We start from the raw sequence: 16442 nt of genomic DNA on the forward strand, positions 1-16442 counted from the left end.
CTGATTTAATGACTCTGAATTTAATGTATTGGTACAGCAGAATCCTTGCTGAAGCTCAGCCTTTGGGAAAGGAGTCGACTTAATTATATCAGTGATGAACAGTGGCACTGAAAAATTATCAAAAATTTAGTCCCATTTCTTGAAGAATAATTGCAGCAATGGTCTCGATCTTTTATTAGGTCACAAAGTGTTAGAGGAGAGGGAGATGTAATATCTCAGCCATTAAAATTACATCAGGCTGAAATGTTCTCACTTGCTAGATACTTTGATTTTACAGAAAATATGTCTCTTGATTAGATCAGGACATTGGGACTTGGCACCGTTTATGCCACTAACTGTGATAGTATGTTGCTGAGTTTTCTTCCTGGTGCTTTTCACCTGCTGGGGGCAGGGAGGGGCAGATATTTGCCAGCTGCATTGCTACTTACAAGGATAAGGCTGCAAACCTCTAGCATAACTGTTATAATGTCAGCAAAATGTTGAGTTTTCTGACGTGGTGCTGCTGAAGCTACTGTCCGATCCTTATGCTTGATGCAGGATGGCTACAATCAATGTACAACACAGTACTTATAGTCAAGCCATGTCGGCATGTTCATTTATCACTTCTTCCAGACATGGTTTTACCTGTGCCATAGACAGGGATCTTGTGACTCTCTAAATGTTATTGGACTTCAACTTCCGTCATCCTTCACCAGTGCTAAGGGGAACTCTCCTTTTGACTCAAGAAAATCATCATTTTAGAGTTGAAATCAGGAAAAATAAATACAGTTAATAGACCAAAGTACAAAGATCCACAAAACGTTAAGGGGTGTGGGTACCCCTGCGTCCCCTCAGAAAAAAGCACTGTCCTTCACCGGCTATGCTGGCTGGATATAATAATAATAATAATAATAATAATAATAATAATAATAATAATAATAATTTTATTTATACCCCACCCTCCCCAGCCAGAACCAGGCTCAGGGCAGCTAACACCAATAAAATTACAATAAAACGTAAAAGAAAAAGAAAAAACAGTTAATTAAAATATGAGTTAAATTACATTTTAAAATGCAGCCTCATTTTAGTAGTAGCCCATAAATCAAAACCATAAGGGGAGGGGAAACATAAGGGTCAGACTGAGTCCAAACCAAAGGCCAGGCGGAACGGCTCCGTCTTGCAGGCCCTGCGGAAAGATGTCAAATCCCATAGGGCCCTAGTCTCTTGTGACAGAGCGTTCCACCAAGTCGGGGGCAGTACTGAAAAGGCCCTGGCCCTAGTTGAGACCAATCTAACCACCTTGCAGCTCGGGACCTCCAAAGTGTTGTTATTTGTGGACCTTAAGTCCTCCGTGGGGCATACCAGGAGAGGCAGTCCCGTAGGTACGAGGGTCCTAGGCCAAGACCAGCACCTTAAACCTGACCCTGTACTCCACCGGGAGCCAGTGCAGCAGGTAAAGCACCGGATGAATGTGGTCCCGCGGCAAGGACCCCATAAGGAGCCTCGCCGTGGCATTCTGCACCCCCTGGAGTTTCTGGGTCAGCTTCAAGGGCAGCCCCGCGTAGAGCAAGTTACAATAATCAAGCCTGGAGGTGACCGTTGCACGGATCACTGTGCCCAGATCAGGGTCAGAAAGGTAAAGGACCAACTGCTTGATATGGCGGAGATGGAAAAATGCCACCTTTGCTGTGGCTGCAACCTGCGCCTCCATGGAAAGGGAGGCATCGAAGGTTATACCCAAGCACTTGACAGAAGGTGCTGGCACTAATTGAGCCCCCACAAGAGATGGGAGTTTGCCCCCAAAACCCATGTCATCCCAACCCAGCCAGAGGACCTTTGTCTTCGAAGGATTTAACTTCAACCGGCTCCCAAGCAGCCATCCAGCCACAGCTTCCAAGCATCTGGTCAGTGTGTCCGGGGCTGAGTCAGGGCGGCTGTCCATCAACAGATAAAGCTGGGTGTCATCAACATATTGATGACTACCCAGCACAAAACTCTGGACAATCTGGGCAAGGGGCGCATAAAGATATTGAAAAGCATCGGGGAAAGAATTGCGCCCTGTGGGACTCCACACACCAAGGAGTGCCACAGCGACAACTCCTTCCCTAGCACCACCCTCTATCCCCAACCTGAGATAAAGGAGCGCAGCCATTGTGGGACTGTACCCTGAATCCCCACATCAGCAAGGCAGTGGTCCAAATGTTTGTGATCGACCATATTGAAGGCTGCTGACAAATCTAAAAAGAATCACCCGCCTCAATCCAGCTGTCTACGGAGTTGGAGGGCAACAACAGTTAGAAGGCCACAAGTTCTTCATCACTGCTCTACGCAGTCAGGTCCCACCGGGGCTGGATTTAGGTTTGATGAGACCCTAAGCTACTGAAGGTAATGGGGCCCTTTATATGTCTAGCTGTTCTTTGTCAACAACAAATTACCACTGTTTTTTATGTTGAATATGTGCTATATGGTAATTTATGGACCTAATAGGTATCTAAAGCTATTTGCACATAACAAAATATGTATTTTATCAAAGTAATTGTTGAACTGAAATACAATTAAGAAGAAGTATATTAATAGTGGCAAAATTTTGGGGGACCCCAAGAGAATGGGGCCCTAAACCATAGCTTGTTTAGCTTATAAGTAAATCCGACACTACCCACTACCCATGGCTGATTTTTTTAGTGGTATTATAGGTGTCCTTAATTAGCCAATTGGATGATCACCTGGAGATGGGATATATGACTTCAGTGAGACCAAATTGGCTTAAATCCAAACTCTTTGGTTTAACTGGGTTGCAGGTGACCAATCTGCTGCTTAAGTTTTTCCCCTGAGGGTCTGTGGTGTGTGGGGGAAACAACTTGAAAATAAATTTGTAAGTGGGAATTTACAAGAAACATGCAGCTGTTTAAAAAGACGACAGTAATTCCTCTTTAACAAATTCTATTGATAGAATGTGTGAAAAAACAAAACTATGTATGCAGGAGATCAACAATGGAATGAAATCACTTTCTTTCTTAGTCACATCTATAAGAGTTGTGTATTGACAGGGTTCAGGAGTAGAAAGGGAAGGGAAAGGAACAAATGCATGGAACAAAGAAATGAGTCCTATCAGATCAGTCAAAAAGTCCCTCTAGACCTGCATCTTCTTTCACACTAACCAGATGCTTAAGGGAAGCCCTCAAACCAGGCACAAAACATGATGCTGTTGTCCCTTAGCAGCTAGCATTAAGGGTATTGAATTTGGTACATCAAAAGACTTCCTCAAATATATGTAACTGAGAAATTTGCTTTTGATGTCTAGCCATGAGGATGTACCGTAAGTGTACACCAGCCATTTCCAACTCTGAGCTGGGGTACACTTGGAATAACACAAGAAAACTGCCAGTATACTGTGGGAAATAGATTGCAGGTGGTAGCTTCACCTCACCCTTCTAATGTATGTTTAATCTTAGCTCAAACCGGTGAAGCTTTCTGCCACTGCATCTGCATGTTATGAATGCAGCTGCTAAAAGTACCTCTTTCTGCACACAAAAGACCTACTTTGCACTCAGGATGATGCCCCATTTTGGTGTGTGAGGGGAGATGCTTGCAATTCAACAGAGCAGAGAACAGTACCAGTCTGTGGCCTTTAGCCCCCATCCAGCATGGCTGGTGATCTGGGGTGATGGGAGTTGTAGTCTATCAACATCCAGAGGACCTTGGGTCCCTGGCCTAAAGTCTATTGATAAATGGAACAAATAAATAAAACCCTATTTGCCAGTTGCAGATTAATTTGACCTCCGATCACTTATGTTGCTGCTACTTTCTAGGAGGCAGAGGGGTGAGGCAGCATCCAGGCTGGCACAGTGCAAATGCAAATAGGGGAATAACACAATGTGTTTGCACCACACTGACCTTGCTGCCACATCACCCCTCCCTCTTTACGTGCTGTTAGGCAGCAGCAGCAAGACAACAAACTAGAAGTCGGATGAGTCAGATGAGTACAGCCACCCCAGCATGCTGCCTGCTTCTGCCAACATGAATTAATCTACCCTTTTTCTTAGTATAATTCGTTAAGCAAGTGTGGGATATCTGATCTTTGGCCCTAGAATAATTATACATATATGAAAGCAAACTGAGCTGGGGTCTTATTTATTTATATGGGAGTGGGATAATTTATATCCCATCTCCCTACCCCAAACTTTGGGGTATATGCTCTACCTTTCCAAAGTTTTAAGCTCATTTTCTAATAGGAAACGGCAAGGGCATAAATTTGTGATTGGATTGAATTTTCAAATTGCAGTTACAAGTAAATTAGATGGTGCTAATTCATTGCTGCTGTGCACTGTGCTGTAAGTAATTTCCATGGTGGCACAGCAGACAAGTACATTTGTTTAATATGATCATGCAACTGATCAAAACACTTAACTTGTTTTGAATGAAAAGTTACATGCTGAGATGTTCACTCCAACTAAAGTTAGCCATGACTAAGGCTGGCATCCTATAATGATTTATATAGGGTAACTCCCATCAAAGTTAAATGGAGAAGAGTGTGCTGCAATTCGCTTTACTTTAGTCAAAGGTAGTCCTGCATCACAGTCCTAACTATGTCTACTCAGAGGTAAGTTCATCTAATTGATAGGGTTTCCCAGGTAAGCATTGTACAATTGCCAACTGAATTGATTAGGGCTTTATGATGCAATCCTGTGCACACTTGCCTCAGAATAAATCACATTGAACTCAGTGGGGCTTGCTCCTAAGTAGGCACACATAGGATTGCTCTACTGGAATTATATATGATGCAAACTTGAGCTTTCTAATATCAAACAAATTAATGCTTTCAGTTTGTTATTTTCTCTGTTGTAAACACTGCCGCTACATTTTAAAACAACTGCTGTTTTGGCCAACAAATTTGTCCATAATTGTGTTAACATCAATGTATATTTAAATCAAGTTGGTTCAGCCTGGCTTTAAACTGAGAACAGTTGAAAAGAAAAAGAGAACGAAAAGGGTCTTCTTTTCTGTGACCGTGCATTTGCTAATGGCATAGTGATACCTTTGCTTCCATATGCATCATGAACAGAGAGAAAAAATTGAAATGTTTGGGCATCTCATTTTATGAAGAAGTCACATAGCGACATTTTAAATAGCAGTAATTCTGCAGAAGCACTTTGCTTTACTGCAAATAATTCACAGCATGCACAACTGTTTTAAATTGAATGACTGTGCAACCTTGCCTCTTTAATAGCATGTTTATCCACACTTGCCTCTGGACAAAGCAATTTGATTCAATCAAAGATTTTGCAAAAAAAAACCCAAAAACAAAACCCACCCCAACAACAACACGTTGACATTCTCTTTGTGTTTCAGGCTTTGAAACAATTCTTGCTTGCAATACCCTCAAAAGACACTTCCCTCCCCCTTTTTCCATTGCTTCCTTGCTGCTTGCTGACAATGATATTTCTGCAATGAAAGTAGCCTGGATATATATATATATATATATATATGTCAACAGCATATATGACTTTGTGCCATCCTGCTTGCTTTTAATGGCTTTCGCTATAAGGGTTGAGTGCCACTGCCTGCTTTTCAGGGCTTCACTTGGAAAGTACAGTACTGTAGCCCTATTAATTACTTCTATTGTTGCCCCTGTTCTTTGCAGGCCTTAAAGGATGACGATGCTGAAACAGGGCTGACAGATGGAGAAGAAAAAGAAGAAGCAAAAGAGGAGGAAAAATTAGGAAAAATTCAGTATTCTTTGGATTACAACTTTCAAGACAATCAGGTTTGAAATAAGTGTGATCAGAGTGTGTTGTTTGAGTCGGGGGGGAGGGTGATGCATTTGTCCAGCTGCCACAGGTGCACCCCAAATCTATTTCCCGGGGGGAGGGGCAAGCTCTGTTGCACACCAAAGTCTCTTCCACTCAAAGGCAAACACAATTGTATATGAATATAGCTATATTTTTACACAAGGGGCGCGGGTGGTGCTGTGGGTAAAACCTCAGCGCCTAGGACTTGCCGATCGCATGGTCGGCGGTTCGAATCCCAGTGGCGGGGTGCGCTCCCGTTGCTCGGTCCCAGCGCCTGCCAACCTAGCAGTTCAAAAGCACCTCCGGGTGCAAGTAGATAAATAGGGACCGCTTACCAGCGGGAAGGTAAACGGCGTTCCGTGTGCTGCGCTGGCTCGCCAGATGCAGCTTGTCACGCTGGCCACGTGACCCGGAAGTGTCTGCGGACAGCGCTGGCTCCCGGCCTCTAGAGTGAAATGAGCGCACAACCCTAGAGTCTGGCAAGACTGGCCCATACGGGCAGGGGTACCTTTACCTATATTTTTACACATACACACGTACTCATTTTACTCATATTCTCAACATTTTAAATGGTATTGGGGAAGTGTTGCAGGCATTTTCTTTCCACAGGTATTCTAACCCCCTGTTCCCCTCACAGATCCGCAATGGCTACCCCATTCTGGGAGTTGTGGCTCTAGGAGAGGAATGGGGGTCACCATACAACTCTCAGTACCCTTAACAGAGTACCGTCCACGGGATTCTGGGAGGGGGGCGGAGCCATGACTGTTAAAGTGTTGTCGTTGTGCTCTAAATGCACGGTGAGGATCTGACCTAAGAGAAAGAATTACTTTCTGTAGGGAGATAGCTACTCTTTTTTCCTGTTTATCCCTACTATGCGTGTGTCACATCAGCATACGAATTCTAACTCAGTAAATTCATGTTGGGAGTTATCCTTTGTCACCTTTGGTGTCTAAGGTAGACATACCATGTAAAGCCAGCACCGATCCCTGGTGTGTCTTCAATCTTTCTGCCTCAACAGTAAAACTTTATTCAATATTCTACGTACCTTTTCAAGTAACTCCCACACCATCCATTGTCCTTCAAAGAACAGCATTAAAGAAATCACCAGTCAAAGAATAAAGAGGTATACACACACACACACACACACACAGAGAGAGAGAGAGAGAGAGAGAGAGAGAGAGAGAGAGAGAGAGAGACTTCCAAAAGCAAACACATAAACAAAAGTATCCTGTATTTTAGACCTTTAGTGGACCACTCTGTAGCACTAAGAGCTCTTGAAATCAGTGTGGAACTTTTAAATCTTCAAAGAATAGTGGATGTTAAGCAGGCAAGGGACTGGAGAAGCTGAAAACTTTTGTAAGAAATAGATATAACCTTCCTCAGAAGATGAACAAAAGTTGCCCTGGGTTTTATTAAAAAGAATGCTATTTTGACTCTAGAACATTGGCTTGGGGATTTTTGGTCCCCAAGAGATTTATTTTTTTGCTAGTAGATCTTTGGTAGCGCTCCAAGTATAACTAAGGTGCTAACTAGCATTTATTTACGGTTTCATAATTTCTTCTGCTGCCATAGTTCAGACATTATATTCCCCTGTTGGGCTCTTAACAATTTTCTTGGGATGGATGAGAAAAAGCAAGAACACAAAGATCCATGGCCAGGAAATCCAATTACTACTCATTGTTGGGAAATTGGAACAAGATCACCAAAATACTCCCTGGAGCATAATGACTCCATTCTAGAGAGAATTATTTTCTTAAAAAAAGAATTGAATTACATTCCCTTTCGACTAGTTCAACGTCACAGGCAGGCAAACTGATCCTGTGGCTCCTGGGTGGCTAATGTGCTATAATATATTCCAGCAGACACAAAACACAATCATCATAGAAACAAACGCCGGTGTAGTGACACTGACAGGCAAGCCCATATTCCCCTGGAGTGACTCTCAGGGCCATAGCTCAGTGGAAGAGCGCTTTCTTCATATGCAGAAAGGCTGGTGTTAAGTTCCTAGCATCTCCTGGTAAGCCTGAGAGAGACACCTGCCTGAAACTGTGGAGTGTCACTGCCAATTAAAACTATAGACAGTACATAACCAGATGGACCAATAGTCTTGACTCAGTATGAGGCAGCTTCCTGTTTACCTCTGTTCAAACCAGTTGCTCATTTACATTGTACTCACAGTACCCAGGCAGGTAAGGCTTCAGTCAGCATGCAGTACTTTCTTAGTGATCCCATGAAGCCACTCTATATCCCATTTATAAATGGAACACAACTGGGCAGGCCAAAGGACACCATAGCGCCTTCCTTTATGGAGAGCACCAGAATGGAGTGGGGAAGAGGGCAGCAGCCAACTACTATAGCTGCATAGTCCAGGGTTCTGGCAAGGGTCGTAGCTCACTGGTAGAGCACCCCAGATTCAATCCATGGTATCTCCAGATAGGTCTGAAACCCTGGGGAACTGCTGATAGGCAGTGTAGAAAATACTGGCCTGGATGGACCAGTAGTCTAACTTTATATAAGGCAGCTTCCCAAGATTATTTAACAATACATTTTAAATTGCAGAGTCTTTTTAAAAATAATAATAAAAAAGCCCCAGTAGAATAATCTGTTAGGGAGCTATTTGATGGTGGCATCACCAAATAAAATATAAAAATCCATATATAGCTCTAATCAACAGCAGTTTAAATGCCTCTTGTCTGCTTAAAAACAGCTTCTTGAATCTGCGGCTGCTGTAATTGGGGTTTGGATGTTTGTTTTTTTGAAGAATCATGCACCTTTTTTCAAATCTGCTTTTATTAGAATGCTTTGTTCTTTTTAAAAGGAGAACCGCAAGTGTCTGTGTGTGTGTGTCTGCAGGCGCATGTATCTGTGTGCAACCATATTGTTGTGTACATGTATTTATAGAGAGAGATGTCAGGAGACAAGGCAAGCTCTTTCGTAAATGCTTGCTGAATATTCTGCTCTGCTGATTCTTTCTCACTTGCCTCTCCCTCTACTTTCAGCTTTTGGTTGGGATTATTCAGGCTGCAGAACTGCCTGCTTTAGATATGGGCGGTACATCTGATCCCTACGTGAAGGTTTTCCTGCTTCCTGATAAGAAGAAGAAATACGAAACAAAAGTTCACAGGAAAACTCTTAACCCTGTCTTCAATGAGCAATTTACATTCAAGGTATTCTTTTGAATAATTACATGGCACCCGTTTCTTTGTTTGCTATGTATAGTAAAGGTTAATCTCTTTCCCAGTCACAGAATTGCTTATGTCCTTGGTTAATTGGTGACCCAGGGCAACAATGGCCTTTTCTCTTTGGGAGCCATTCCGGTGATTGCCCTGCAGTAGAAAATGTAAAGGACAAAGGATTATTACCAGGGGAATAATTCAACTGCAGCCTCAGAGCTCTGCTGTTTTGCATCTTTTCATGAATCTGACCTTGAGTCCGGCTGAAACTCCTGTGAGGAAGGGAGCTGTAGCATGGACTCTTTAGATTTCCTGGAAAGCTGCCTTTGCTAAAGAGCCAAACCCCGTTCCAGAGGGTGGGAGATATCGGCCATGAATGAGATGGGATTAAATGCTGCTGCAGACCACCATTTATGAGCGAAATGAAAAGCTGTGTGCCTTATCCACTTGGTAACCGTGCTAGGAAGCCAGTGCTAAGAGGCCTCTCCTTTTCACTCTCTATGACAGGCACGTCCAAAGTCCATTTTGGGGGCCTAATCTGACATGTCGGTTAGTTTAATCCGGCCCCTGGGCAGTTTATTTCCTGGGCTAAAATCCTTAAAAAAAACCTCAGCAACTTCAAACCTAAAAGAAGCTCAACAACTCCAACCCTAAGAAAATAAGACTTTGGTCGGCCATTTGGTCGGCCCCCGCGGCCCTTCACTTCATCAGACCTGGCCCTCTTTGAAAAAAGTTTGGACACCACTGCTCTATGATCTAGCAAAAATTAGTTGGTCCGCCAATAATGACAATTCCTGGTTGTATATTTTGGATTTTTGTCTTGTGAACTAACAACTTCCTCCTTTAAAGAAATAAATAAATCATGAAGGCCTCTGCTGGTGGAAAGCACAACCTCCCACACTGTATTGGAGGGTCTGGCAACTTTCTGGAGGAGATTTATAGGGGGCTGTGGAGAGAAGAGAAAAATTGCTTTTTAACTCTTGTGCCAGCAAGGCCTCCCACCAGTTTGGAGACACTGCTATTTTTTTTACTCTCAGGGGAGCACATTTTCCCGTTTGCTTAACTATTACTAATAACAGTACTTGCCAGTGTTCAAAACACTTCACAGGCACTACCCTAAAGCCGAAAGTTATTCAGTGAGTTCATGGTACAGATGAGAGACAAACCAAGGGCTTCCTCATTCTCTCAGCCTCCATGCAGATCACTCTCTTAGTTTCTACCCTAATCTTTGCAGAAAATGGGTAGCTCTCTGTGCCTTTGTAGCTTTAAATTGGACGTCTTCTAGACAGGCTGATAGCTGAGACTTTGACACAACTGGGGGAAGAAGTCAAGAAACATGCATGTCTAAACTGATGAGACCATATAACACCAGTCCTGAAAGACCTGCGTTGGCTTCCAGTATGTTTCCAAGCACAATTCAAAGTGTTGGTGCTGACCTTTAAAGCCCTAAAAAGCCTTGGCCCTGAAGGAGCGTCTCTATCCCCATTGTTCAGCCCGGACACTGAGGTCCAGTTCCGAGGGCCTTCTGGCGGTTCCCTCACTGAGAGAACTGAGGTTACAGGGAACAAGACAGAGGGCCCACTCAGTAGTGGCGCCTGCCCTGTGGAATGCCCTCCCATCAGATGTCAAGGAAATTGTCAGCGGCTGCCTCAGGTCCCAGCTCACAAAGGACCAACGCCAGTTGCTCTTTATAAACAAAAGTCTTTATTGCGGTTCATTGTTGGTTTGACATCAGTGGCGCGCAGCGCTACGTCTGAGTCCTTAGACCGGCGAAGCTCCATCTGAGTCTCCACCCCCTGTACACCAGCTTAAGACTCTAACCTTACTCCACCTCTTCCGTCTCTCCTTTCTCCTCTGGGTCCTTCTGCCCCCCGGGGTCTCCTCCTTTCTGGACTCTTCTGACACTGACGCTGACCCCCCCTGACTCCTCCCCCTCCTTTCGGCGGGCTTTGGGACCTGGCTCCCTATCCGGGCTGCCAACTGCGCCGCCCTCCTGTACATTTGAACTTGGCGCGCGCGCCCAGCCTCCAACCTTCCTCTTGACCGTTTCCTCGCTCTCCGATGGAGGCGTGGCCAATCCTGACTCCTCTCCTCCCGCTGGCGGTGAGCCTCCTGATCCCGATACCTGGGACTCCTCCCCCCTACTGCGCTCTGGTGGGGAAGCTGGTCCTGATTTCCAACTGCTGCTCTCTGAGTCCCCTCTGGCCCCTTCTTCCTGGGGTGTCCCCCTAGGCACCCCCCTTGCTCTGACCATGGGAGCCCCTTTCTGTGAATCTTCCGATTCGCTGGAAAGACTCAGAGACCTCGGACCGCTGTCATCACTAACATTTCCTTCGGATTCCTCCCCCTCGCTCTCTATTTCCTCCCTTTCCTGTGCCTCTGCTCCTGAGCCCCTGACAGAAATAAACAACCATCTGACTTTTAGAAGACATCTGAAGGCAGCCCTGTTTAGGGAAGTTTTTCATGTTTGAAGTTTTATACTGTTTTTAATGTTCTGTTGAAAGCCACCAATAAATTCTTATTCTTATTAATGTTTTCAGTAGGATGAGAGAACAGTTATATGCATGGTTATTTATAAATTGGTCCTGCTGTGTTCAGTGGGGCTTACTTCCTAGTAAAGTTGTTTGGGATTGCAGAAAAAAGAAAAGAAAAACAGAATGAAAAATTGAGTCTGGAACACATGCAGTTTCTTTGGGGTGGGGAGGGACACTGTAAATGAAGTTTGGTTCTCTTTTCCTCTGATCCTTTCACCTAAAGGAATTATCTTGTCATTATGGCATGTTCATTCAAACACCTAAACATGATTGGAAATGGAGAGAGGGAATCAAGACATATATTAGAGTGCTGTGCAATGCTGTCCAAAAAATTCAGAACCAAACTCAGAACCAAGTTTCCAGCAATATAACAGCAGCACAGCTGAACATCCTTTGAAGGGTTTTCGTCTGAAATGTTCACTGCACTTCAATCGCTATAGGCCTTTCCCTTGGTATACTTAGTCTTATAATGACAGCTCCAGTTTGAAAGCAGGGACAATAAGAGATTGAGGCTATGTAATCACTCAACAAGAAAGATATCCCTAGAGGCCCCCGACACTACTGCAGACATAAGCCGTTTTCTCTTGAAGATGTTCATAAAAATAATCCATTTTTTTTTCCTTTGGTGTGGGGAGGGAGAAGAAACTCTTTTTACTGAGTTTTTCCTTTGAGTTTATTTAAAATGAAGCGAAACAGTAACTTTTAAGATTCAGGTGCCCAAGGCAAAAGGCAATGGTAAACATCTCCAATGGCCTGGTGCACACATTATGCTCAGCCCAAACCACAAGAGGCTACCAGAGATGAGTCTGTGACCACTTTGCTCCTGTCTAGTCATTCTATTGCAGTGCTAAGCCAAGCCATAGTTTGCTTTAGCATCTTGTCAAAAACCTGGGCTCATGGTTTAGCTCTCCTGGACAAGCCACAAGCCATATACCATGAGACAAACCATGGTTACAGTCCATAGTTAGTTTGGGGAAAGCTAATCCATGAGCCTGGGTTCTATGGCTTAGCATAGTGCAATGCAGTGGCAGAGTGACCCAGGAGGAGCAGAGCAGCTGTGATCTCCTTTCCAGGAGTCTGCATGCTCACACATTCATACTGAGCTATGGTTTGGTCTAGTGTGCTGGGCAAACCAAAGTGTTATGGCGTAAGAGATAAAATAAACTGAATCAGTCAAGGCACCTACTGATCGCCACACAATTGTCGCAGTTCAGCAAACAATGCAATATTCTTACAGTAGCTCCATTTTATTGAATAAAGATCTCAATGGATTAAATCCATTGATATTTTGGGTGCTCATGCAGGAACTCATACAGGAGTCTGTGCTTTGTCTTTTATTTCAGCCATGGACACAGAGAGAGCATTCCCACATACACAAGATATTAAGGCTGCAATCATCTATACACCCTGCCATATTGTGAAAATCCAGACACAAAAGTTGTTGAGCAAAGTTGCTGAGCTTTTTTGGCAAAATCACAAACACATTTTGTGATTTTTAAGGGAAATCACAAAAAATGACACTGCCAACATGGGTTGCCATACGTCCAGATTTTCCCAAACATTTTAAAGCAATTTCTGCCCAGACACTGCTTCTGACTGCAATATTCCAACTATTTCCAGGAAATTCCTGACATGTGGCAACACTGCTTAATGATACATACTTAGGGTTGCACTGTAAGCAACCCCTATTCTTACTGATGTTCTGTGGTGCTTTGGATCATGCCCACCCATCTTGAACATTCATATTTTGTTACCCAGAAATGTCCATTAATATTTGTCACATTCCATGTCTTGGCTAATGAGTTCAGGGGTGGTGCACCATAAAACGTATCTTGTTGTCATCTTCTAGCAAGCAATTATGAGAATTGTCACTGTGTGCATAATAGAAACGCACATTCTGTGTCAGATCTCTTTAGTCTTCTGCATTAGTTGTTACAGAAGTAGCCACGTCATATTTTGGGCCACTCATACATTTCTCCTGAGTCACAAATAGGATTTCCTTTTTGCTCTTATCTCCTTAAAGGATTTTTAAAAAATAAAAAGTGATTCCTCAGCTTCTCAGATGATAGAACTGCTTTTAATTAATACATTTATGATCATACATATTAAAAGCTGAAGTACTAAAAGGAATTTCACCCCTGATTTTATATCTTGACTTAAGAGTGCCAGGAGAATGTGATTCTTTTTGAACCATCAGCATCTGAAAAGTGAAGTGCAATTCAGAATAAAGTGTTCAGCCAGGAGGGAACCTTCAAACACTTCTGTGATGCCTCTGGAGGCTGAAGATTTCTATATCTGCAGCCTGTGTGATTTCTGGCCTGTTGTCATGGGTCATCAAAGTAAAAAATCTACCGCAAGAGTTCTGTGCCTATGTTAATCACATGCATTGTGTTGAATGCACAGAAGGGCTTCATGAGCACCCACCTGAGTCCCTGGATAAAAAGGCAGGTGGCAGTACAGGTGAAACTCACCCACATCAATGCTGTAGTCATAATAATAATAATTTATTATATACCCTGCCCATCTGGCTGGGTTTCCCCAGCCACTCTGGGCGACTTCCAACAGAACACTAAAATACAACATTTTATGGTCATTGCAATAATATTGCAGGACTCCCATTTGGCCATATGGTTGATAATTAGATCGGCTTTACTGCGCAACCCTATACATGTCTATTAAGAAGTAAGTCCTACTGAGTTCTGCAGGGCTTATTTCCAGGATTGCAGCTATAATATTGTGAACAAATACAATATGGTGGCTGGCAGTGATAAAAGTAAAAATTATTTGTGTTAGCGGATCTGCAAAATTATTATCATGCACGTGGGACCTGTAACAGACAGTTACAGTGCGGAGTGCTTCTGTTTAGGGTCCCAGCCTCTGCATTCAGTCCCCACATCAAAAACTGTCAGTGTTCTGTACATGCCGAGCATGCTCAGTTCTCACAGGGCTGTTGGGGGGGGGGTGTTTAGTTAAGTTTCTTCCTAATTATTTTGGCACTGCTGCATACCTTGAGGTTCTTCTGAGCATGTCTATACCTCACACTTGTGAGTGAATGGTGCCAGCTTGGCTACGGAAGTAGTGGCCCTTGCAGCCTGAACTTCTGAAATAAACAGAATAATGTACTGACTGCTAGATCACACCAATGGCACATCTGGTCCAGCATCCTGTTCTCACAGTGGCCAACCAGTTGCCTGTGGAAAGCCTGCAAGCGGGACATGAGCACAACAGCATTCTGCCCACCTGTGATTCCCAGCAACTGGTATCCAGCTGCATAATACCTCTGACATTCGGGGCAGAATACTGCTTTCATGCCTAGTAGCCGTTGTCCTTCCTAATTCATCCAGTCCTCTTTTAAAGCTATCCAAGTTGCTTTGTACCGCACCTCGGCACGTAAATCTATAAAAAGGTAAAAGTTTATACAGTGCAAACAGTCTTCAGGGAGGCTGCTTTAATGTTCTGTTCAGATACTCTTAAAAGAAAATGTAACAACAATGACCCCAAAAGTCACCAGTGAAGTGTGAAGCTTTTCCCACCTCTTTATAACCAAGCATATGGCTTAAAAATAGGGATAAATTAGGACGGCTGTGCATCCTACTTTAGAAGGAACACTTCTCTGTTTGAGGGCTCTTTGATCTAAGTCCAGTTTAAAGATAAAGAAGCATGGGAAGGGGAAACAAGCAGGGAGCACAGTTAGCACTGGGATAGGAGACTGAGCAGGCATGCAGATCATATAGTCTTCTCCACTATGTTGAGAAGTATTGCATTTCTATTTCATTTATAGTAATTATTTCTGAATGTGAATCTATACATATAAATTAGCATACACAAATTGTATGCAGATCTTTATCTTCTTTTATCCTCTTTTTTTTTGGGTGAGGCATTAAATGACCCCTTCGGATCAGCATTATGCTACTGTCGTCGTATAATGTCAGGATACATGTTAACGTGTGCTGTACTCCCCTGCCCTCTTTTGCCTTAACGGGTGTGTCTTTTAACCTGAAGATTTCTTCACAACTTTTGAGGAACTAGCACGATGGGAGAAGGGCCAGCAAAACACAGGTCCTTTTGAGAAGAAATGAAAGCTAGATGTTTGCAAAGGACCAAGGCAGATTTTAATGCTCAGCCATTTGACTTCACTTTAATTCCCCTCCCCTTTTAAGAAACTTGAGTAACAGTGAGAGAGAGATTTACAGGCACACATGGAAGCATTCATATTTGGAAATATTAATGATAAGGGGTTTATTTAAAACGGTCAGGCCAGGGGGGTGGGCGGTTTGTGTTATATTGTAAATAAAATTCCAATTAAAAACAGTCAGGCCTCCACCCCAAATCCGACATTTTTTGCTCGGTTTTTACAGCCAACTAAAGAAGTGATACTTCAGCTGCATCACTTCCCATGGATATGGAAAAAAAACATGACTAATGGTCCTCTTCCTAACCTAAAGCATCTGCCCATAACACATCAGAACAGGTGGAAAATTAGCCAGAGCCTGGCCTTCTGCTGCCGACATTTATAGCAATGTATCATGCTGTAGGATGAGCTTCAATATCCATTTGATGAAATGCAGAATCCTGATATGGGGGGCTGTAAAAGAATGAAGCCGCTTTCAGGTTGCTTCCCTATGACCACTTACTTGCGATTAAGCCCTATTGAGCTCAGTGGGACTTACCTCTCAGGAGGCAAGGAGAGAATTGTACTGGAAGAAAACTGCATAGTCTCTAATTTCTCTGTGTCAGACATCGAAAGCCAGTGCTTTTCCATCAGTCTGTAGGCTGCTGTTTTTTTGGAAAGTGACAGCATGATTTATTGAGAGAAGCATTCTGCAGTATCGAAAACTCATGTATCTGTGGGGCAAATAATTGGTCTTTAGTTTCACGTTGGAGTCGTAACTTTAAGAACTCAGGGCAAATGCTGCAGAGCGATGAGCGAGCTACCACATTGTTCTGTAGAATGCTCTAGTCTGCTA

General features: G+C 43.4%; 1 protein-coding gene across 4 annotated transcripts in view; it reads left to right on the plus strand.

The window, feature by feature from the left end:
* The window catches only part of SYT1 (synaptotagmin 1), a 327169-nt gene that overhangs the window by 232717 nt on the left and 78010 nt on the right, over positions 1–16442 (plus strand). For 3 of the 4 annotated variants that reach the window (XM_028745764.2, XM_077934750.1, XM_028745765.2), the window contains exons 5-6: positions 5621–5743; positions 8768–8935. In XM_028745764.2, coding sequence (XP_028601597.1) covers positions 5621–5743; positions 8768–8935 — 291 coding nt within the window. The remainder of the gene's footprint in view (positions 1–5620; positions 5744–8767; positions 8936–16442) is intronic. The other variant, XM_028745766.2, reaches the window with a different exon arrangement.

This window comes from Podarcis muralis, chromosome 10, assembly GCF_964188315.1.
Source record: "Podarcis muralis chromosome 10, rPodMur119.hap1.1, whole genome shotgun sequence".
NCBI classification, from domain to species: Eukaryota; Metazoa; Chordata; class Lepidosauria; order Squamata; family Lacertidae; genus Podarcis; species Podarcis muralis.